This window comes from Camelina sativa, chromosome 8, assembly GCF_000633955.1.
Source record: "Camelina sativa cultivar DH55 chromosome 8, Cs, whole genome shotgun sequence".
NCBI lineage: Eukaryota > Viridiplantae > Streptophyta > Magnoliopsida > Brassicales > Brassicaceae > Camelina > Camelina sativa.
This window is the reverse complement of record NC_025692.1, coordinates 20155008-20178607: the sequence shown is the minus strand read 5'-3', so window position 1 is coordinate 20178607 and position 23600 is coordinate 20155008. Positions and strand designations below refer to the sequence as shown.

Below are 23600 nucleotides of genomic sequence, written 5' to 3'. Positions count from 1 at the left end.
AACCAATAACATAAAACTTGTCTTAATTTCTTCTGGATTGGTACAGAGGAAGTCAATGTCTCAAATAGTGAAAAAGTCAAAAACTAGTTATAGCAGTTGAGATCATTCAAGTTAAACAATACAATGGGAAGTCTCTTTGCACTCTTCATGTCCTTGTCATCATCATCAACTGCATCTCACATCGGCTACAAGATGGCGAATCCGAGGAGCGTACCATTTCACCTGCACAATGGGAAGTCTTTTTGCACTCTTGCCCTTGTCATCATCATGATCTGCATCTCACATCGGCGACAAGATGGCGAATCCGAGGAGCATACCATTTCACCTTCTCTATATGTTCCACTGTAACTTCCCATCTATGACCTAAACCATGAGAACCCAAAAATATATGTCCCACGTTATTCTCTAGTATTTACCCAAACCAAGATAAGAAATCTCATCATCACGCAGTAACATCCTAGTCTTGATTCAGAAACTGGTTTAGGAGTACCAAAACTGAAAGTTGAAAAACAATGCTCTTACTTTGAGAGTTTTCAATTTTGTTCATAAACTTATTACCTTCGGCTCTAGCGATATCACTTAATGTTTTGGTGACATGCTCGCCCCAACTGCTCTCATCTGAGTCCTTGACATTCCCGTGCACATGGAGTACTCCTCCCTCAGGCCTGCAAGTTCCAATAACAAGTACAGAGACATGACTGAGTTTTAAAACTTGTCTCAGATTTTATGCTGTAGGTTCTTGTTGTAAAGAACCAAGTTTCAAGAAGATTAAAATCACCTTAATGCCTGAATAGCTGTGACCCAGCTTCCTTCGCTACTCGGGATAAGACCAAGATTGACTCTGTCAGCTACCCCCTGAGAATCAAAATATTTGAAACGAAAAATCTATTACTTAAGTAATTTACTCGATCCAACAATTATACCATGAACCGTATTGCCTAAGATTTAATATATGGTAAGCAGTTTGAATATCATCAACCGTACTTTGGGTGCGGTGATCCGGTTATCCCCTTCAAGAATGATACAACGCTCAGAAACAGAATTTGCTTCAAGATTACGTCGAAGAGCTTCAATAGCATGGGGATTCCACTCACAAGCATAAACTATCCTTGCTTTTGCCCTGCAAATGTAAATTAAGAATGCATTGTAGTTGCATGCGATCCAAGAAAGTAATGGCTTCTGATTGTATAAACCACGATGTCTGCTCTACTTTTTTGGATAATGGCCTACCTCACAAGGAATGGGAGAACGAAATATCCAATTCCAGCAAACAGATCCACCACAACTTCATTTTCACAGGCCATGTTACCCATACGAAGCTTTTCTGAGAGGTTACCCCACGAGAACATGCACTTCGTAGCATCAAAAGAGTACAAGATCCCATTTTCACGGTGATCAACCCATCCATTGTCTCCCACAAGAATTTCCAATGTACTATCTCTTGTACCATTAGCTTCAACTCGTCCCTGAAAAAGACACAAAATCGATGATAAGTCTTACTGGTAAGCAAATGAAATTTGGGTAAGACAGTGGTTTGTAAAGTTCTCAGCATTGTCATAACTTGTAATAAATCAATAATGTAGATTTCGAAGTGCTTCAAGACGAATAGGTAAGATATAAAGGTTTGCACTTAAAAAAATTGGTGCAAAGATCTAAAGCAACATACTTGGCGTGCAAGGCGGTTGGCACTAAGCGATCTAGAAACAGCACACCAAACTTCATCACTGATAGATCTCCAAGCTGGATCTTTAAAGGATGTTGCAGGAAGCACAACAATATCCCCAAGCCGTTCCCATCTACCAGTAGAGAAATTACAATTACTATGAGATGGAAGCGAAAAAAACATGCACGCAATCAGATTTTACCATTTTAGTTCCCGACTATTATAAAATCAGATTTCAGGAATACTTACTTCTGTGGAAGCTCATCCAAAAGCTCTTCCGGCAGGCCTTTCTGTTTAAGTACAGATGTTATATCTTCTCTCATTCTCTGTACTGGGGATTTTGCAACTTTTTTGGCTTCAAAAGATACATTAATGAGTTTTTTAGCACCATGTTCCTTCAATAGATTCAAAGCTGCTGAGCTGGATATATCCTTTAACGATAGACCCTTTATTAGCTTATCATCCTCTGACCCTTCTTTGTCTTCGCCCAAAAGCTGCTTCTCATGGAAAAGTTCAGAAAACTTTTCAGTCACAGGAAAGCATATACAAAGACCTTTTTCGTTTGAGTACACCTTCCTCTCAAGGTCTAACCATCCGAAATTTTTAAGTATGTCTTTGCCAAACTTTGCATACTTTCTTTCTAACTGTATCACCCATGGTTGAGACAGAGACGTTTCAGTCTTCAAATCTGCATTGTTTTTATTCGATTCTATAGAAACATCTTCAGGTTGAGGAGGAACATGATTTTCACTCATAGTCACAGATTGAACCAAGTTGATTTTCACTGGTTCACTAAACTTTGTCCCAAAAGCATAGCAAGCAGCTCCACCCCCAATGACGATGAGATCATCACCAAGAACGCTGGCTGTACTTCGAACAAACAACTCTTTATTCATGAATTCCAATCTCACACTTCTCCACATTCGGTGCTTCAGATCTAGCAACGTCAACTCTTGACAATTTTGTGAGACAGGACAACCTCCGATGATGCCAATAATATGCTTATAAACAAACATTGAGTGGGAAAATCTGCCATGAGGCCATTTTCCAGAAATCACTTCAAGTTTCCAATAACAGCTTTGGACATCAAAGCTGTATAGATCATTGAGTACATTTTCCCCATTGTACCCTCCAAACATGAATAACTGAGACTCATATGCAACCATAGCATGAGAGTGGCGCGCACAGGGCCATTGACCTTGTTGTTCAATTTCTTTCCACTGAAGGTCCTTTGTATCCAAAATGTGCAAAGAGGAAACTATCTTATCATTGTAGAGCCCACCAAATATGTATACTTTTGAGCCAACACTGGCTGCTGCATGCCGATGCCTGCTCAATTCAAAGGATTTGCATTTAGAAGAAAATTTGAGATAACAATTATCTGAAAAGATGTTAATACAACAAAAACATATAATAAACCAAAGAAACGAAGCAAGATAGACATCAACCTAAGTGCAATAAATAGGATTAATAGTTTCTAAAATACAGTTGAGAGCATCTCTGAGAATTTGAGGTTTATTTAACAAAATAAACAGTACATAGAAGTTTATCATTGGAAATAGGTCAAAGGTTTGTTAAGGAAATGGACATACAAAATGACATTTACCTTGGAGGAAATTCACTTCCAATACACCTCTGTGAGCTCCATTCACCCTTGGGTATATCGAGCCTCCACACATCATTCAAAATTTTCAAGGGATCAGCCCTTCCTCCAATTACAAACATAAAATCGCCAACCATTGAAGCTGTGTGGCCAAGTCGTGCTGATGGAGATTCATTGACTGCAATCAACTTTAAGGTGCCACATGAAGGATCGAGCAACAAAGACTCGTTTCTTCGAGCATGTCTCCCAAAACCTCCAAACCCACCAAACACAATAACCTCTTTTCGGTCTGGTTTATCTATCATACAAGCTGAGTGTCCCCAAAGGTAAAGCTTCTCAACAGTTTCCCCGACTATGGATAATTTCGAGAGCAGTATGAGATCTTGGTGAAGCCCTGCCAATGATTTAGATACGGAAACTGGCTATCACGTTTAAAATTTGAAAGTTATCCTGCAAACCAAGTAGACATAACTCAAACTTTCGACCATAGGATACACACACTAGCTCTAGTATAAACTAAACAAGACTGTAGCATATCCTATCTCAGTCCATTACTCAAGCTATCTGCTAACACAACAATCACATAGGGATGATATAACAGAACTTACCAGGATGCAAGTCTCCACTATTGATACTTAAATCATGATCTCCAGCAAGATTCTCGTAATTATCATCTTCATCCACATCATTTGCATTTGGATTCTTGAAACCATTACTAGTCAAAGCTACACCAAACCCATCGGTTCGCTTCCTATTCGCATCCATCTTCTCATTAGCAATATCAACTAGAAACTTCACATACTCTGGTGAAACCATCAGCTTCTGTGTATCACCCAAAGGCACCTCCATTCGAATCGAACATCTTATAGCTATAATCACCCTTTTGCCATCGCCGCAAGATGTGATTCCCGACTCTCTAAACCCAGCTGAGATAGCTACCGCCACAAGAAACTGAGCCGAACCCAAATCCTTACATTCAACAGCAATGATCAGCGGCTCGAATCGGAAGACTAATTCGCTGGGTGGGTCAATCTGATTTGGCTTGGAAGGGAAAAGGAGAGAAATTACCAAATCTGGATCAGCTGGGTCGTGCGTGATGTAGAGCCATGACCCACCACGAGCTTTCTTCTTAGTTGTATCATTCAATTTTGGTTTGGGTTGAGAAAGAATTGAGACTCGACCTGAGCATGAACTTGTAGTGAAGTAAGATGGGTGGTGGTTGATGGTTTCGAGGAGAGGGATGATGGGTTCGTCGAGATAACCTTTGGGAGATTTATCAGTCACCGATGAACGAATTGAAGCTAAGGTCGCAGCTTTCCTCTTCTCGAAATCCATCTCCTTTGAGTTTGGTTGTTGTTAAAACCCTAACCTTTAAGGTTTCATAAACCCTTAAGAGTGGGGCGCTTTAGATCCAGTGACGAAGAAGATGACTCAGTACGAAACGACATTATTTGCTGCCGTTTTAGAAGCGTTGTGTAATTTGGATTTCGGTTCGGTTATTTCCGGTTAGGTACGGCTTTCTTTACTCGGATCACAATCGACGTAACACAAAATGCGTGAGAACGGGTGCAGATTTCGTGACCTAACTAAGTAGTAGTAACTAACATCAAATATTTGTAGGTGATGAAGGTCTTTGTGTCTTATTATATATTGAAGTTGCTTACACTTTGCATTATCAATCTATCTCGCACTTTTCTTTTTCTTCTAAAGTTTCATTTTCCACTATAAAGTCATAAAGATTGAATTGATGGATCACTATATTCATTTTACTTAGAGTGATGGTAGTCAACCCATGTGAGAGCGCTCCCCGTATCGATATTGTAATCTTTGTTCGATTGAGAGATTTTCTAAATTATCTCGAACAATAGGTTCATATCTATACGGGGTGCGGATTTAACATGGATTGTCTCTATTAGCCCTAAATGCAGGTAAAATTCTTTCCATCATGTATGCATTTGAAGGTTGATTTGATCCTTACTTATAAGAGATAAAATATAATGTTACTAGATTGTTGATGGTATTTTATAACGATGAATTGAATTTGTCCACATCAATAATTAAGAAACTGAGCTTAGTAGTAATAATAAAAGAATGTTTGGTGATGGAAATAGGACAAAACATAAGACTAAAATCTTGTTCATAGCAAGGTTTAGAATTTTTGTGGTTTCTATGATCATATTAAGCATATTCCAAGTGCTGGCTCAAAAAAAAGAAGCATATTCTAAATATGCATGTATTGTTTCGGTTTCAACTGTAGTTTGACAAAAAAAAAAAAAGACCAGAATTTTATTTTGATGAAAGTTGATTTTTTTTAAAAATTATATTTAATTTGATGAATAAAATTTTATAAATTTCTATGTGTTGTATATAATTTAATTATTTCAACGTAATATGCTTATTGAAATATTCTGGATTTTGAATCAATTAACAAAATCAAACCAGAATAAACTTCCACTTGTAAGGAAATCTGATTGGTATATATGTTTTGTAATTGAACCAAAACCATACCAAATCACACTAAACCAATCCGAATTACACTAATTTCTATCCTTCTTTATTAAATCAGATATTTTCTCTCATTGGGAGAAACACAAATCAAAACTCATAACGCTTAACATTGGTTGGCTGATAAACAAAGAACTAAAATATAACCACACACACAAAACAGGAAAAAAAAAATTGAAGATCTCGAACTATCCACTAATGCAACGCCATGTCAACAAAAGAGGATCCCACCATTGGGAAGACAGACTCCAAAGACTCAAAGCCTTATCTCCAAACCCAATCTCATCACCTTGTCTTCCCTCCACTCAAATCTCCTCCTCTCTTCTTTCTTCCTTCTTCTTTCATACAATCAAAAGAAACAGAGATAAGGTTAAGCCAAAACAACAAAACAAAAGAAGAAGAAGAAGAAGAAGAAGAAAAAACCTTCTCTCTCAGAATCAAGAACAATGGCTTGCTCTAATCTAACAACAATGTGGGTTTCATCAAAACCATCTCTTTCTGATTCCTCTTCCTTATCTTTCCGATCTGTTCTCAACCCTCTTCTCCTCCCTAACCACACTACCTCTCCTCCTTCGAGATCTTCCTCTGTTTCACCGATCCAATCGTCTCTTCGTGAGCTCAGAGACCGTATCGATTCCGTCAAGAACACTCAGAAGATCACCGAAGCTATGAAGCTTGTCGCTGCTGCTAAAGTCAGGAGAGCTCAAGAAGCTGTCGTCAACGGACGACCATTCTCTGAAACCCTAGTTGAGGTTCTTTACAACATCAACGAACAGCTTCAAACCGATGATGTCGATGTGCCTTTAACCAAGGTCAGACCGGTTAAGAAAGTGGCACTCGTTGTCGTAACCGGTGATCGTGGATTGTGCGGTGGATTCAACAACTTCATCATCAAGAAAGCAGAGGCTAGGATCAAAGAGCTTAAAGGTCTTGGTCTTGATTACATAGTCATTAGCGTGGGCAAGAAGGGAAACTCTTATTTCCTCCGTCGTCCGTACATCCCCGTCGACAAGTTCCTTGAAGCCGGAACTCTACCGACGGCTAAAGAAGCTCAAGCTGTGGCTGATGATGTCTTCTCTCTGTTTATAAGTGAAGAAGTCGACAAAGTCGAGCTCTTGTACACAAAGTTTGTGTCTTTGGTCAAGTCAGAACCCGTGATCCACACGCTACTGCCTCTATCGCCTAAAGGAGAGATCTGTGACATTAATGGGAACTGTGTTGATGCTGCGGAAGATGAGTTGTTCAGGTTAACGACGAAAGAAGGGAAACTGACTGTTGAAAGAGAGACTTTTAGGACACCAACCGCTGATTTCTCTCCCATCTTGCAATTCGAGCAAGACCCTGTTCAGATTCTTGATGCTTTGTTGCCTCTGTACCTTAACAGTCAGATTCTTAGGGCTTTGCAGGAGTCGTTGGCTAGTGAGCTTGCAGCTAGAATGAGTGCAATGAGCAGTGCTTCGGACAATGCATCGGATCTTAAGAAATCGCTTTCTATGGTGTATAATAGAAAGCGTCAAGCTAAGATTACTGGAGAGATTCTTGAAATTGTTGCTGGAGCTAATGCACAGGTTTGATATGTTTGGAACTGTCAAACTCTTTTTTATTCTCGTTATCGTTTGTATAATGTATAATGGTAAACTCTAGAACAACTCCTTATAATCTTTTTTTTCTTCATATAATCATGCAATTACAAACAAAGTGCGAGGTTGTATCTATTTTGGCCTTTCATTGGATAAATTGATGGAAATCTTTGTTGAATATTTTGTGGATGATGAGCCTTTTTGTAGGATCCTTTTGAAGGAATAAGATTTGTTTTTCTTGATAGTTGAATCCTATTCAATTGCTGTTATGAAGGATCTTAACTTAGTTAGGCATAACAATGCATCATTCTTGGTTTTATGATTCAACTTTAACCAAAGGAGCCATCTTATAAGCAAGAAATTGATATGGGAGAAGCTGACCACTTAGGTGGACAAAGAGCAATGGGGATCCAAGTATGGGTTGTGTCAATTACATACTTGTATCATAAAGGAAGAGAAGCAAACGACAAAAAAGAAGAAGCTAAGAAAGATGCATAATCAAGAATAACTATGGCTATTGCTTTCTCACACTCATCTGCAACTCGAAGCTCCCGAGTAAGCCCTTTGGGCAATATATCTATACATACACAAAACTAATTTAGAGAACCGTAAGAAGAAAAAGGAGACGACGTAGATCTTATACATGTTTACATAGATAGCAGTATAGCACATAGAGTCCCCATGCCACGTTAAACGTGAAGAGAGCTGGAGGAAGCAAAGCCATTTTAAGTTTTAACTAAGTATATATATGGAGAAACATTCACCAAAATTTAATAACAACTTGAGACAGTTTTGAACCAAAAGCCCTGCAACGACAGCCTGAAATCAAACAAGAGTCTTATAATATAAAAAGCTCTGAAGAAACAAAAACATTAGCAGCAAAATTGAGATTGAAAGAGGAAATAGTTTTTTTTTTTTTTGGTTAAACTTTATACCAATAAAAAAGGTTCACATTTTATAATGAAACCCCAAAAAAACATAACAACTGAAATAATAGCCAAAGAGAGAGATTCTGCTGGGTCCTCCGACGAGAAAGAGATTAGGCAGTTCCGCATCGTGCAATCTATTAGAGTCTTAGTAGCTGCGAGAGAACAAGATTCCGTTGAGAAGACCTTACGGTTTCGTTCCTTCCAGATTTCATACATCACCGTTTGCAACCAGAGCTTAAGGATATTACTTGCGAAGGCAGGAGGAGAAGATTGGACATTAAGCACCCAGGAGGATGCACTTACTAGCGAAACCGGAGGGTTAGGCGAGATTCTCGTCGCTAGCAAAACCCACAGGGCCGTAGTGAATTACATTAGAAAAAGAGATGGTGGTGAGACTCCAGCCCGGAAGTACAGAGAACACAAGTTGCAGGAACAATTAACCCCCACCGAGTTAACCTATCTCTCCTGTTCAATCGACCTTGAGCAGCCAGCCAATGGATAAATGATAACCTTGGTACCGTCTCGTTAAACCAGACACTTTTAAACCAAGGCACTGAGGGAGAGCTCTCCCGAGTTTGTAACCAAGTCCCTTTTGATGAGAACTTCTCAGCAAACGAACCTGAGGGTTGCCTCCATTGGTAGTGATCAGGACCCCGAGAGGGAGATGGCGGTTGCACAGCCGAGAGACAGATTTACAACTGTTCTACTTGGTGAGACCTTGCATTAGGCAGGAACCAGTGTTCATTGCGAGTAGCCTCCCAAACCGTAGCCCCTTTGGGGATACGAAGCTCCCTTGGTCCCAACTCACCTAAGATATCAATTAGGGGACCTAGACACGTTCAGGAATCAATCCAAAATAGAGCCTTAAGCCCATCACGAACCTTAAAATGGACCAATCTCTTGAAAGTAGGTTTGAGTTCAATCATCTTCCTTATGTTCGAGGACAAACGCGGAGAACTCTCCATTAACCAGTAGTTTCTGTGGCCGAAAACATTAAAGTCCAGCCACCTGACCCAAAGGGAACCAGACCTGGTGAAAGGGTGCCACACCTGCTTCAGTCTAAACAATGTTGTGAATTCTTCAAGGGAGCAGATGCCCAGACCTCCTTCATGTTTGGTTTTACAGAGGTCCAACCATGCTACTCGCGCACCTCTTGCTGAGGAGGTTGCATTTTTCTAGAGGAATACCGCACAAAGGGAGTCAATCTTCCGGTAAAAACCCTTTGGGAGGATAAAAACTTAGCTACATAAATTTATTTTTCCATAAATAACAGAGACAATAAAGCAAATTTTCCCTGGATAGGATAAATACTTGGCGGTCCAGGAATGCAACTGGTTCGTTATCTTTTGAATGAACGACTGAAGAGTAGGCAGAGACAGGTTGGTGGAGCTTAGGGGCAACCCCAAGTATCTAGAAGGAAAGGAACCCAATTTAATTCCAATCAACTCAGATAGCTCAACCGCTTCCACCTCATTGAACCCTCCAAAGAAAAGCTCAGATTTCACTGGATTCATGTCGAGCCCAATGAAGGAGTGAAACAGCTGAAGAATGTCACAAACACCGCTCAGGGAGTGATGCGACCCATCAGAGAATACAAGGAGGTCGTCAGCGAATGCCAGGTGAGTGAGACAAGGAGAGATACACAAAGGATGTGCAGAAAACTTGCCTTTCTTAGCCCTCAGGTCCAACATCCTTGAGAGAACCTCCAGGACCATGATGAACAAATATGGTGAGAGGCAGTCCCCTTGTCTTAACCCCTTCTCCCCTTTGAAAAAACCCGCTAGCTCACCATTCATTGCTATGAAGAACCGCGTTGTAGATATACACTCCTTTATCCAGGCTCTAAAAAGTGGGGGGAAACCTTGAGCTTCCAATATCTTGATGATGAAATCCTAGCAGATGGAGTCAAAAGCTTTCCTGATGTCCACTTTAAGCAGAGCACTATTGGGGCAAGACACTTTAAGCAGAGCACTCTTGGGGCAAGACTGCGCCCACTCAGAAACGCTGCCTGGTTTGGAGATATACAACCTTGAAGAACTGGCTTTAAGCCCTTAGCGAGGATCTTTGAGATTACTTTGTAGACCAGGTTGCAACAGCTAATAGGACGAAAGTCAGTAAGAGCAAAGGCTTCTGGAATCTTAGGGATGAGGGTGATGATGGTTGTGTTTAAATCCTTCAGTAAACGATCATTCTTGAAGAATTTTTGAACTGCAAGTGTTAGATCTACACCAACCGTAAACCAGGATGACTTGAAGAACTCAACCGGGTACCCATCAGGCCCTGGAGACTTATTCGACGACATAGAGAAAAGAGTCTCCCTAATCTCCTCTGCTGTTACCTCCCGTAGCAGTCCTTCTGCCTGAGCGACTGAACATCTGAACGGGAGTAGATCCAGAAGGTATTCAAGGGAGGCTGGAGAAGAAGGGAGGTCAGTAGACCCGAGAATAGATGTGAAGTATTCCACTGCATGACTATTTTACTATGCTAGAGAGGAGATCTTCCAGCCATCAGAGTCGGTGAAGAAATGTATGTGGTTCTGTGCATTCCTCTGGATCACCGTTTTATGGAAAAAGCTGAGTTTTTGTCCCCAAGGTGCAACCACTGGATGCGAGATTTCTGCATAAAGAATTTCTCCTCAGCTAGCATTAGCTTATGCCATTGGTCAGAAGCAATGTTCTCCTCTCTGGCCAGAGCAACAGATGGGGAGCTTAACATTTGTAGAACAGCCACTTCTTCTGTTTTTTCCTGCACCCGTTGAGATATCCCACTATAGTGTGTCTGATTCAGCCTACGAAGACACAGTTTCAACAATTTCAAAGCCCGAATGAGTTTAAACTGACTTGATCCAACTATTGTAGAAGCTGTCCACTTTACCTCGATCTCAGAGGGGAAGTCGGGATGATTAGAGACATAACAAAAGTACTTGAAGGGTCTATTAATCACTCGATGAAGATTAGGGACCAGGAACAAGCAGGGAGCATGGTCCGACTGGTTAGGGTCCAGGAATTCTGTATAAGCATCAGGGAAACAGCGAGCCTAGTGCTAATTGATGAAAGCATGATCAATACGGGTAGAGATCGGGTCTTTTTCTCTATGATTCCACCATGTGAAAGGAAGACCTTTCGATGGGGCTTCAAAGATATTTGAGTCTTGGAGAGCTAGCTGGAAGTTGGATACCCCCTGTAGATCAATTGGACTGTTTGGGAACCTTGAGTGGTGCTCACTGCATAGAATTTGATTGAAATCCCCAATAACAGCCCAGGGACTTCTCGAAAGAGGAGTAGAAAAATGGAGATGGGCTAGATCCTCCCAGAGTGAGATTCTCTCCTCCACTAGGTTGAATCTATATACAAAAGACACTGTGGGATTTAAATTCTCTGCTAGGAGAAGGAATCCGAAAGTAATTACTTGTGCAGAAACTTGGTACACAACCATTGTAACTCTTGGATCCCAGACCACCACTATTCTCGCCGCGATATGACTATCAAAGTTTCCAAAGAACTACGAGCCATGAGGAATTGGCTTCGTAATTCTCTCAGCATGGCTACTATTTATCTTGGTTTCCAAAAAAGCTCCAAAAGAGGCTTATGGATATTAATCCAACGCTTTGTCACCAATTGTCTTCTATGACTATTTAGTCCTCTAATGTTCCACCCAAAAAACATATTTACATGAAATGGTTAAGTACTCGCTACCTTGCGGTAGCGCTTCTTGCGCCCCACCGAAACGAAGAGAACTTCCTCTCCTATACTTGGCATCGAGATAGAAGACGGAGAACCAACCAGGGGATCCTCTGCTTGACATGTCTAAACAACACAGATGGGAGCAGGACCCGAAGAGGGGTCCTTCCCCAGAGCCTGAAGTGCGGGAGAATCTTGCACTCCATTCTTAGGAGCTTTAGGGCGCTTAGACCGAAGTGATTGTCCACCTTGCCTTGGTTGCGATGGTAGCGATTCACCACAACTTCGAGAACCTCCACTTTGAGATTGATGACAATCCTTTCTTTCACTGTGGGAATGGGAGATTTAGGACAGCGAGCCACTATTTGCCAAAACTCTTTGCAAGAACTACACTTAGGTGGGAGCCAAGGGTAGTTCACTTCGATTTGGAACTCTCTCCCATCACTAACACTGAGATAAGTTTGGGAGGTAGTTCCTCCAGTACATTTCCTTCAACCAAAATCTTCGCAACTTCGAACGTTTCCCTATGGGCAGTTTCAGGGTGGAGAGCTTTCGGCTCACCAACCCCAGACGTAATATGAGCAAGGACTTCATTGTTAAAGAGGAGATAAGGAATGCCCCTGAATTCGACTGTGACTTGGGCTTTAGTTAACGACGACTTCTCAGGAGTAAAATCCGGTGACCAAGGCGCCACAAACATAGGATAACCAGCAATATTCTAGAGATTCCTACTGAGCAGAATAGCTAGGGTTCAGGGATTGAGAGCACGCAAGAGGAAGGTACCATGACCTATTAAGTGAACAAAGATTATGGGGCCGGAACGCGCCCATAGAGCATTCACCACACCGATAATCCTTCCATCTCTCGAGGTGGACCATGGAACTGGACATATATGTAGTCCTTGAACTCTTCTTTCGCAGCTGCGACATTCTCATTTGGGATTAGGATGAAAAGAACGCCAGAAACATACTTCATAGGGGTACCAATCTTTGACAATCCACCCCCTAGTCAAGCCACACTAGCATACGACCTCGACATAGCAGACACCTTATCAGATGGAGGAGAAGTTTCGGAGTTAACAGTCTCCTGGGAAAAGGAGACGACGATAGGGGAAGGGGGATCAACCTCCATAGAAGTTGAAGCAACAGCTGGATCTTGGGTAACCCCGGGAACTGAAGCAATGGCCGTTGGAGGCAAGAAAGAGACTTTTGAATCCTGGAGCGTCAAATCCAGATTCAGATCTGACCCCAACTTAGAGGGAGAATCGACTCCAGTTTGGGAAACCTGAGCCACAGTGATAAAAGGAGTACCATTGGAACCCTTTGAGTCAGCATAAGGCCTCATTAGAGCAGCTTAAGAAGCGAGTTTTGCAGCTGCTTTGACAGAGGATTTTCTAGGACCATCACGAGGGAACCGAGGAGGTGGAGGGACAAGTGGGCGAGGCTTCTTTTTCTTGCCCATCGGACCTGGGAAGAAGTCAGTGAGGGACCGACCGACGGAGACGACGGAGAGCTTTGTAGATCTGAGGTAAGGAGAAAGCCTTAGAAAACGTGTGTGAGAAACAAAGTCGTATAAAATAGAAGATATATTGTTCAATAATTATAAAAAAACAAGAAAAAAGTCTTATGAAATCATAAATTAATCAAAGACATCCCCCTTAGGGTCTCAATCTCAATAACGTCATGATTGTCCATTGTAGCCAACTAAGTACTCATCGAACTTTGTGACTGACTATTGTATTCTTTAAATGTGCCTCGGAAGAAAGTCAGTGCTCCGTCTTCTACAACCAAAATTTCACTTTTGCCCTCACGGTTACAGACACGAGATACGATTTTGGAGTCCTGACTAACCAACACAACTCCTCCTCTGAACCGAGCAAGTGAATTCGCCAAGGCATTTATAGTTGGCATGTCCAAGTGATTAGTTGGCTCGTCAAGAAGCATAATGTGTGGGTTGGACATTGAGATGGAGGCTAACACAACTCTAGCCTCATAAGTTTCAAACGCAACGCAACTTCTTTACACCATCTGCTTTGGTCTTCGTGAGGAGGATAAAGAGGAAGAAGATAATCGTATGGGGACTTTATCATTGGTAACTGGTCAACAAAGTGCTGAGAGTACCTGCCGATCCTCAGGTTCTGGCTTCTTCTCACTTCACCCTCAGTTGGAACTAAATCTCCCGCAAGAAGATTCAATATACTAGACTTTGCAGCTCCGTGAGGCCCAAGTATCGCTACTTGTGTCCCCATATTATACGGACATCCACATGTGAGATAACCAAATTTGGCATGTTGATGCAAACATCGATCAACTAAAGAAGAGGACAAGAGGGGTCCCTTGGTTATGACAAATCGAGCTTCAACGTATAAAAACTGTCGTTTTGATCTCTTGGTAATAATGCCATCGGCTAAAAAAAATAAAAAATAAAAATAAAAATAAAAGTTAAGAATTTTTTTTCCTATATGTATATGAAACAGACATAAATCATATCATCACCAAGCAAGCCAATAGATAATTTGAACCTAGCTAGCCAACAAATTAGGGTTTCTAGGTTACCTAAATTACCACTATACATTTTTTGGTTTCCGATTCCTAAATCCTTTCAACAAAAGATCTAGCCAAATTTTGAGATGCCTAGAAGAAGAGACAAACCTTGAAGAAAATGAAGACAGAATCAGAATAATATTGTTTTTTTTTTGTCGGTAAGCAGAAAAGATATTGTTAAACTCAATGTTTTTTTTTTCAACCAAACATTAAATTAAAAGATAACTACAAGATTGGTTCCCCAAACCGGAGGGTAAGAGTTTACAAAAGAAAATTCATAAACTAAAGATCTTGAAGAACGAGCAAGACAATCTACCCTCACATTTGACGCCCGCGAGATCTGGATAAGAGTGAAAAGATAATCTGAGGGAATTGAAATCGTCCAACAAATTCGAGAAGACGGACCAATCTTCTAGGGACTGCACCATCGCGACTAACTCTAAACAATATGACTCAAAATTTTGACAATCAACACCAACCGCCAAGAGGGAATCCATAGCACAAATCAAGGCTTGTAACTCCGAATGTAGTGGTGTAGAGCTGCGTCCCAGGAGTAGCGTCGTATCTTCACTATTACAATACCACCACCCCAAACCCACAAAAGGATCTGAAACTTTCTAGTATCTATCAACCTGACATCGAGGAGAAGGATCTCGTACCTCCAAAGTTGACAAAGAATCCAAGTATCTCGCAGAGAAGGATTTGGCCTCCTTCCACAATAATTTATCATTTGCCGCCTGATTTATAATATCAATTGGCTATGCCTTTTTCCCTGAAAAACTTTGTTATTGATGTCTTTCCAAATTGACCATAAAATCTAAGGTAGGTGGTAACATATATCCGAAATCCCGGATTGGGATGATGCACACCAAAAAATAAAGTCTAAGTTCGAGTACACTAAGCCGTAGGGGAAGCCATCCGGAATTAACAAAACCGGAGACAAATCCCATACCATGATTTATGAGCATGATTTATGGTCTCCACCCCTGAACCACACCGTTTACGCATAACATCGCATCAAAACCCCGGTGAGCAAGCTGGTCCATCATGCGGAGAGTACCAGAGAGAATCTGCTAGAAAAAATGTTGAAAATTCAGAGGGACTTCAAGTTTCCAAGCTTGTGCCCAGAGGGCCGTGCACGACAGGCCGTATTCAACTTCCGTGAATAATTCCCGTGCTAACCAATATCCCGATTTGACTAAATAATTCCTGGATTTAGTATAATGTCATATCAAACGATCCAATTTAAATGATTTACTAACTGTCAAACTCCGAATAAGCGAGATATCCGCCGGATCCATAAACTCCTCAAGAATAGGCAAATGTTAGTCCATGGTGACTGGATTAATTAAATAGTTAACCATCAAATTAGGATGTAGCAATCTCACCCTACCATTATCAGGTCGTGGATGATGATCTGGTACCCAAAGATCACGCCATACCGAGATATCACATCCATACCCTACTGCCCACCTCGCCCCTTGCTCCACTAGTCCTTTAGTTGAATAAATACTCCTCCAAGCAAAAGAAGGAGAATATGGTTTTTTGGCCGATAGAGGATGTTTAATCCTAAAATATCGACCACACATCACCCGAGCCATTAAGGATGTTGGATAATAAATTAACCGCCAATACTGCTTATCCAGCATCGTGTCATTAAATTGGTCTAGAGCACGAAAACCCAAACCCCCTTCACATTTGTCCTTACACATTTTGTCCCAAGCTACCCAATGCATGCCTTGTGTCTTATAATTAGAATTCCACCAGAATTTTGATATAGCACACGTAATTTTAGATGTTAAACTCTGTGTTTTGATGAAGAAAAGAATAAATCCTTAAGGTCAATTATTTTATAAATTAGTGCGAGTTGAATTTTATTAATAATGTCAATTGATGATTACCATAAAATTACAAAAACTAAACAGTTTTAAAGGAATTTATACATATATATATATATATTCATAAAATTCAAAATTATATCATTTTTATTTTATTAGTTAATTTAAGTTCTTAATTATCCAAATAGAAAAGAATTGTTAAAAAAATACTAAATTCTTTTACCAAGAGTTTTTACCGAAATAAAATGATACAAAATAATTCGATTACCTTCTTTAGGTATAAAATAACTATAAAATGGTACTTTAGTGTAATTTTTATTTACAAAATCTATTACATTATCAGTAATTAGAATCCAAAATTCGATTTTGTGGTGTATATATTTTTATTTTTATCTACTTGTATTTTCTCTAATTTCTGTTGAAATTCAAAAATTGTATAAATATTTCACATTGATACCAAAAAAAAACATAGAATATCAAGATCAAAGGTAGCTCAAACTATCAACTGTAACACCCAAAATTAGAGGTAAAAAAAAAGAAGCAGATTTTGGGTTAAACTGTTTAATTTGAAAAGTTTGGAATCTGTCTGACTTCAGGAAGATTCTGAACGAATTCAAAAGTTTGGAGCAGAATATTTAAATAGAAAAAGTTATGGACTAAAGTACAAAATCGAGAAATGTTTGATGCCCTCGAACTCTTGCTATCGGAAATCGTTTTGGGTAATCTGAATCTTCTGAATTAATTTGACATCATTAAATAAATAAATAAAAATTATAAGCATGGAAATATATGAATTTTAAATAATTCGAAGACAAAAATAGAAATTAAATAAAACAATTTAAACATACTACAATAATATTTACAATACAGTATTAGAAAACAAAAACCCGTATATTAATCTTACATATTTCAAACTAAAAAGAAAAAGTCAACAAAATTTTTGGTTAATAAAATAAGAAAATTTACTTTCTCATCAAAAAAAGTTTTACCAATACAGCAAAATTGAAAAAATAACGGTCTTTCAAAATATGAGACGATCTATCTGTTTATATAGAAGTCACAGTTTACTTTTTTTTCTTTTAGAATTAACAATAAAATAGAATTTTTAGTTTGAATTTATCTATCTATGTATATATTCCTTAATAAATTAAAGAATTAGTAAAATTATCACTTTCCACGCTAACCTTTAGTGCCCTATTGCAACGACAATTTTGTTTTTCTTAGTAATCCATTTCTTAAGAATCCTTCTCCGCCATAACAAGCATCCCGAGAAGCTTCAACCGGAGCGTCTAGGTCGAGTAAACAACATAAATGGGCCTGAAGAATATGTTCAGTAAGACCCAAAGAGGACCAATAGACTTGATATATTAAAAAGAAAAACTTGCATCATCTTCTTCCTCTTTTTTCCCCTTTTCCCCACTTTCCCCCCTTACGAGATTAAGGTCGTGAATGGCGACGCCATAATAGTGCGATATTTACTGTTGGACTATGCAAATTATAAATTGTTTTCAATCACATAATTATACAAGTGCGGGACGTTTTTTTTTACCAAATGACGCACTTACACAAAAACATTTTAATATTATTATTTGTTTGCCTTACATTCATTCCCGCAGGTAATGCTTCAATCCCGTAGGTAATGAGGTTTTATACTTCTAATTAGGTGCACTTATTAGTGTTTAAGAGCGGTTTTCAATTCTTTTATTTTCTGAAATTTTTAAAAATTTGGAAAAAAAAAAAATCAGTATACATATTACTTGTTTTTTATATAATCCTACAGATATTAAATTTAATATATACTCTCTCTGTTTTTTTTTACTTGTCATTCTAGACTTAAATTTTTGTTTCATATTATTTGCAGTTTTGTATTTACAGTGCAACTTAATGAATCAAATTTCCAATTTTAACCCTATTTTTTAGCTTATTAATTATTCATATCAAATGCAATAGTGTATTAATGAAGGATAAAACATAAAATTTAATTGTTTTCTTAATATGTGTGAAATTAGCTAGAATGACAAGTAATATAAAACAGATAGAGTATATATTTGTGTGTGTATAACCGAATATATTGTTTTCAAGGTAAAACAACATGTTTACAATTTTATTATTGACAACCAAAAGATTTTCTTATTAACAATACCACTAATATTTTTTTCTCCAATCAAACATTATTTCATATCACTTATTTTTTATATACCGCACTTGTCCCACAAAATACTTTTCATATCACTTATTTTCTAATACTTTTTTCTCCAATCAAACATTATTTCATATCACTTATTTTCTATAAACCGCAGTTGAACCGTACCACACAATAAAACCGCTTTACCTGCACTACCAAATACGTTGTTACCAAACACCATGAAAAAACTGAAATTAGGCAAAGACTTCAGAGTTAGAACACTCCCTCTAAATCCTTTTCTCCCTATGCTCGAGAGCCTCATTCTGAACTCGGTTAGATTTGATACTCCTCCGGGTCAGATCTGTGTGTTCTTTAAATTTTTGGTTGCTTGTCCTGTCTTGTTTTCACTAGAGCTTTTTGGTGTCACATGGGATCTGTGGAGGTGGGGAAGAGTGATTTCTAGTCCTAGTCTTACAGTCCTTTGGATTTTTAATTAAGGACATTTTTATTCTGCTGGTTGACCTCATAATGGATATGCCTCATACTTGTTTACATCAACTATCAAATAGATGCAGAGGAAGCGCAGGGCTAGTCGTGAGAAACATAATGAATCTCCATTTTTTGGATTAACCAACGAACAAAAAATGTCCTTTAGACTTGTGTGGGAAAAGCCCTTTACTAATCTAATTAATAGAAAAAACTTTTTTTGTCAAGCTTTAAATATAGTCGTTTATGCACAATTAGTAAATATAGTCTAAGTCTCTTTGCACAAAAAAAACAAAAAACAAAAAAAAGTCTAAGTCTCTAAAACTCGCCCCAAATCATTTTCTTATTTTGATTGTTTGTGTGTTGTTGAATTGTATAATATGCAAACTATGGTCCAATTAAATTTTAAACCAAATTAGTTAAAATAGAAGCTTTTACTGTCATTTTAATTTATTACTAGATTAGGATCCGCAGTATACCGCGAGACAAATTATTTATAACTAAAACATTTAAATTATAAATTGTATTTGTTGGTTAAATATGTTATAATTATATAATAATTGTTAATTTTATGGTTAAAGTTTAAACCATATAATACTGCAATATAATTTATTTTTTACATAATATTTATTAATCAATTTAATTAGATATATTTATTTTCGGATACCGAGAGTGTTAACAAAATAATGAAATGATGTTTTACCCGTTAAGGTTGTAATCATTTACATTTTATAAGATTGGTGCTTCTTATAAAGTTTAAATATTTATAATACTTGGAATTCTTAAAACGGTTGAGTAATTCTCATATTTAAAGTTTCGTAAAAGTTTAAATATATTATTAATATTTTAAAGGTCTTCTAACTTTTTTTAAAAAGTTGAAATATTTATAATATTTATACTTCTTATAAAGTTTAAATATTTATAATATTTGAAACTTCATAAACGTTTAAATATTATTAATATTTTTAACATTTTATAAATTTTAACTTTTCTCAAAAATATAAAAATTATAATATTATACATTTAATAAAATATAAATATTTATAATATTCAAGTTTTCAAAAGTTTTAAATATTTATAATATTTAAATTTTTAATAATCTTTAGAATAAAGAACCGGAATAAACCAAATAATTTTTTTTTAAGTTTGAATGCCTGATAAATCAAGCTTTCTACTCATTTTTATTATGAATCATTTTGGTCTCTTTTATAATATGACTCTAAACTATTACCCAATTTTTTAGGCAAGTGGAATATTGTACCCGTATTTTTTTATTCATCTATTGAGTAATGTATGTCCGTTTTTAAAATTTTATACTACATCAAATGCATGAAAAAATCACAATTTTTATTAACTAAACATATTATAGAATTATTAAAGATAATTTAAATAGAAATTCAAATAAAAATGAAAGGGAGTCATATATTTATGTTTGAACGAGGTAGAAAGATTTCTTTATTTTTTTAAATCTTACTTATAATTAATTTTGAATTTTTTTGGTAACTAATATTAAATGCAAAAAATTTCCAAAAATTATTTTTAAGCAAAAACTGCTGCAAAAATATTAGTATAGATTCAACATAAGTTTGACATCACCACGTTAACAGTAATTGTTTAGTTCTGTCGTAAACATTAAAGATTATAGTAATTGTAGTTCCTATCATTTCAAACAAATTGTTTGAAAATGTGAATCTTTTTGTTTATTTTTTTAATATCTTCATCTATAAACTTTTTCAAATTTCTTCATTGAAAAAGCTATGTCAAACTAGGGAAAATTAATTATATAACTCATACACTGTTGTTGATCTGTTTTTATATCTCTAAACTCTATTTTTTTTTTTTAACCTTATTTATTCAGAACTATTTTGTTGTTAATATGATTTTTCCTACGTGCATAAAGTTTAAGGGCCTCTATTCAAATAAGTAGGTCGTAGCATAGAAGCTCTAAGTTCTCTCACTCATACAACAAAGTACATTAACAAGTTCTAAATATAAAAAATAATTACACTGATTGTCTTTCGATTTTGGGGGAATCCAGTTTTGTACTGGTATAAATAATGAATCTTTAAAGGATATGCTGCAAAAATATCTATAATTTTGGGGCGTATAACGAAAATATACCATACGTTCTAAATAAACCGCCGAACCCACGAGAGCATTGAGACAGCTGACAAATGGTTTGTCCAAAATAAATATGATTTTACCCCCACCAAATCCTTACAGCTAATAGTAATTTAGTTTACATCAAACCTCTCGAAGTCGATTAGATATATAAACAAACTCTTCCATCAACACAATGTTTAAATTAAACAAATTTGTCGGATTAGAGACAACCAAACTAGTCAATGGACTTTTACATTAATGTCTTGTTATTTATTTTGGATAAACCGAGTTGGTAATAATAGGAGCATACACACAAGGTTCTTTAGCTAATGCAGCAACGTAACGACTTGTCATCGGATGCTTGTGGAATAATACGTAAAATACAAGTACTCTACAAAATTTGCAATCATATTTTTTAGTGAGTTTGTTTTACTATTTGTGTGCCAGTATTCAAAATATAACAATTAGACTATTTTAAATGAGACGTCTCGTTTAGTGTCTTAACAGAGAGTAAGATTATAGAAGTAGATACATGAGTATGTGTGCCTAATCTTTTTGCTCGTTTACCGGAATAATTATAAGAAGCTTGTGTTGGTGTGAGAGTGAGAGGAGTTTTTTTCCTTTTTAAAAGGATAAGAGTTTCTGAAACTAAAGTGTATGTGTACTGTGTAGGGTGATGTGTCCACATCATTCTCCACTCCTCATCATCTAATTTAATCTCCATCTAAAGATTAAATTATAGCTAGGTTCCATAACCTTTTTGGATTAACCAGAAAGTTCTGAATCGAAGTCTGTAATCTTCTTGGAATCGGGACCTGAGTAAGAATTAAAACGGTTCCCTTTGAAGGTGCCTTTGAACCTAGCTAGAAGACAAAAGTTTCTCGATCCGTTTTGAGTTACTGACCGTAACTTAGTCGTTTATACACAATGAATAATTAAGTAGAGTGTAAGTCTCTAAGATTTGCCCCAAAATGTATATATTCCTTGAATAGGTATTTCTGTGGCTGTGTGATTACTTAGAAAGAACTATACGCAAACGATGGTCCAATTAAACTTTAAACTAATTCAGTTAAAATTATGTAGAAGTTTTCTTTGTTATTTTAATTTATTACTCATTAGTATAGGTTTGACATTACTACGACATCTATATATATTTATGTTACGTAAACAATATAGATTATATAGTCCTTATAATTATTTCGTAATAATGATCACATCAAACAATTTGTTTCTACCTTTGTTATAATTGACGTGAGACCATTTTTTGTTTATATATTTATATCTTTCATCTCAAAAGCTTAGTCAAATACTCAAATCTCTTAATCAAAAAAAACTTTGTGAAACTTAAGGGAGAAAACCAATTACATAACTCATACATACATTACTATTACCACTTTTTTAGTTTTCCAATCATCTAGAAGACTAGAACCACATAAACATCGTTTTTCGAAAACATTGGTGACCTGTTTGATATCTCTAAGCTCTAATTTGTCGTTACCTTATTTGTTCAGAAATATTTTGTTGTTAATATGTTTTTCGTACGTGCTCTTATTTTTGCTTACATGACTTTGTCTTGGTTGACAAAAAATGGATAGAGACATTGTCTTGACATTTTTATGATAGTTTAATGTATCTATCTATGTATATATTTCATTATTATTTTTCCTTAGAAGTTAGGACAATACATAAACTTAGATTCTTGTTGCAATGATGCTGCAGTATCACATTCTTATGTCAATTATAAATAACCCATTCGTATCTTATATGTATCAGTGTATAACAATCTTATGTAATACGTATGAACCTAAATTATCACTAGTATGTTTTGTGTATCACGCTCTTGTAATAGTTTTCTGTTTCACATGTACAGTAAATAAAACGATGCACCTAATTATTGAATGGTACGTAAATTGAATGCAATATAAGAAGAGGTGATCTCTCTCTCTCTCTCTTTCTTTTTCACGTTTTGGATAAGAGATGGTAAGTAAAACTCTAATCAGGTAACGTCATTAAAGACGCTTTTGAGTTAAATTTAATTTCGTCCTCTTATTTTTGGGATATTCATCGTGAATTCTATTAAATTTTACCAGAAAAAGAAATTTAAAAAGTATATATAATTTGACATAAAAGCTAGTCTTTTCATATATAGTACAATGTTTTTGTCGTATTGTATGAATCAGACTCTGTCAATGATTTGGCAGGTCTCAGTAAGAAAATAGTACTAAAGGCTACTTACTCTTTTAAAGTTGTAGTAATGCAAGTGTTGATTTTATTTAACTTTTTAGGAAGCATTCTTTGAGGTCTTTAAAGCACAAATTATTGCAGAGAAAATAAAGAAGAGTACAAAAATTATTACACGTTTTGGAGTTTTCCGAAACCCTCTATCTCGTTGAGTGGCTCTTGTAATCAATCTTTGAAGCTTTCTATATATAAGACTTTTCTCTTTCTCTTTCATTTTGCCAACAAAGAGAGATGGTTTAATGTTTATTTTGTGATTAGATATCTCTTCTTTCACATTTTTATATATTTTCTCACTTAACTCAAA

At 36.8% G+C, this 23600-nt stretch overlaps 4 protein-coding genes across 4 annotated transcripts; 1 reads left to right on the top strand and 3 right to left on the bottom strand.

The window, feature by feature from the left end:
• Positions 7 to 4658, bottom strand: LOC104707612 (tRNA wybutosine-synthesizing protein 2/3/4-like). The gene is made up of 9 exons (XM_010423988.2): positions 3875 to 4658; positions 3270 to 3660; positions 1913 to 2992; positions 1667 to 1796; positions 1231 to 1466; positions 985 to 1120; positions 779 to 855; positions 559 to 665; positions 7 to 363 (listed from the first exon to the last, which is right to left on the bottom strand). The coding sequence occupies exons 1-9, from the start codon at positions 4599 to 4601 to the stop codon at positions 266 to 268; spliced, it is 2982 nt and encodes a 993-aa protein (XP_010422290.1). The 5' UTR covers positions 4602 to 4658; the 3' UTR covers positions 7 to 265.
• Positions 6116 to 7531, top strand: LOC104707611 (ATP synthase gamma chain 1, chloroplastic). The gene has a single exon (XM_010423987.2). The coding sequence runs from the start codon at positions 6218 to 6220 to the stop codon at positions 7343 to 7345; it is 1128 nt and encodes a 375-aa protein (XP_010422289.1). The 5' UTR covers positions 6116 to 6217; the 3' UTR covers positions 7346 to 7531.
• Positions 8984 to 10076, bottom strand: LOC104709726. The gene is made up of 4 exons (XM_010426291.1): positions 9750 to 10076; positions 9592 to 9690; positions 9162 to 9455; positions 8984 to 9088 (listed from the first exon to the last, which is right to left on the bottom strand). The coding sequence occupies exons 1-4, from the start codon at positions 10074 to 10076 to the stop codon at positions 8984 to 8986; spliced, it is 825 nt and encodes a 274-aa protein (XP_010424593.1).
• LOC104709725 lies at positions 10112 to 12084 on the bottom strand. The gene is made up of 3 exons (XM_010426290.1): positions 11969 to 12084; positions 10838 to 11068; positions 10112 to 10655 (listed from the first exon to the last, which is right to left on the bottom strand). The coding sequence occupies exons 1-3, from the start codon at positions 12082 to 12084 to the stop codon at positions 10112 to 10114; spliced, it is 891 nt and encodes a 296-aa protein (XP_010424592.1).

Coding starts and splice junctions, on each gene's coding strand:
- LOC104707611 (XM_010423987.2), top strand. CDS start 6,218: ATGGCTTGCTCTAATCTAACAACAATGTGGGTTTCATCAAAACCATCT.
- LOC104707612 (XM_010423988.2), bottom strand. CDS start 4,601: ATGGATTTCGAGAAGAGGAAAGCTGCGACCTTAGCTTCAATTCGTTCA. Junction 1,797..1,912: donor TTGGATGAGCTTCCACAGAA/GTAAGTATTCCT, acceptor CTCTACTGGTAG/ATGGGAACGGCTTGGGGATA. Junction 666..778: donor ACAGCTATTCAGGCATTAAG/GTGATTTTAATC, acceptor TGGAACTTGCAG/GCCTGAGGGAGGAGTACTCC.
- LOC104709725 (XM_010426290.1), bottom strand. CDS start 12,084: ATGTCAAGCAGAGGATCCCCTGGTTGGTTCTCCGTCTTCTATCTCGAT. Junction 11,069..11,968: donor GCGCTACCGCAAGGTAGCGA/GTACTTAACCAT, acceptor GTGTCTTCGTAG/GCTGAATCAGACACACTATA. Junction 10,656..10,837: donor TCAGCTTTTTCCATAAAACG/GTGATCCAGAGG, acceptor ACTCCCGTTCAG/ATGTTCAGTCGCTCAGGCAG.
- LOC104709726 (XM_010426291.1), bottom strand. CDS start 10,076: ATGAATGGTGAGCTAGCGGGTTTTTTCAAAGGGGAGAAGGGGTTAAGA. Junction 9,456..9,591: donor TTGCATTCCTGGACCGCCAA/GTATTTATCCTA, acceptor GTATTCCTCTAG/AAAAATGCAACCTCCTCAGC. Junction 9,089..9,161: donor AGAGATTGGTCCATTTTAAG/GTTCGTGATGGG, acceptor TTGATATCTTAG/GTGAGTTGGGACCAAGGGAG.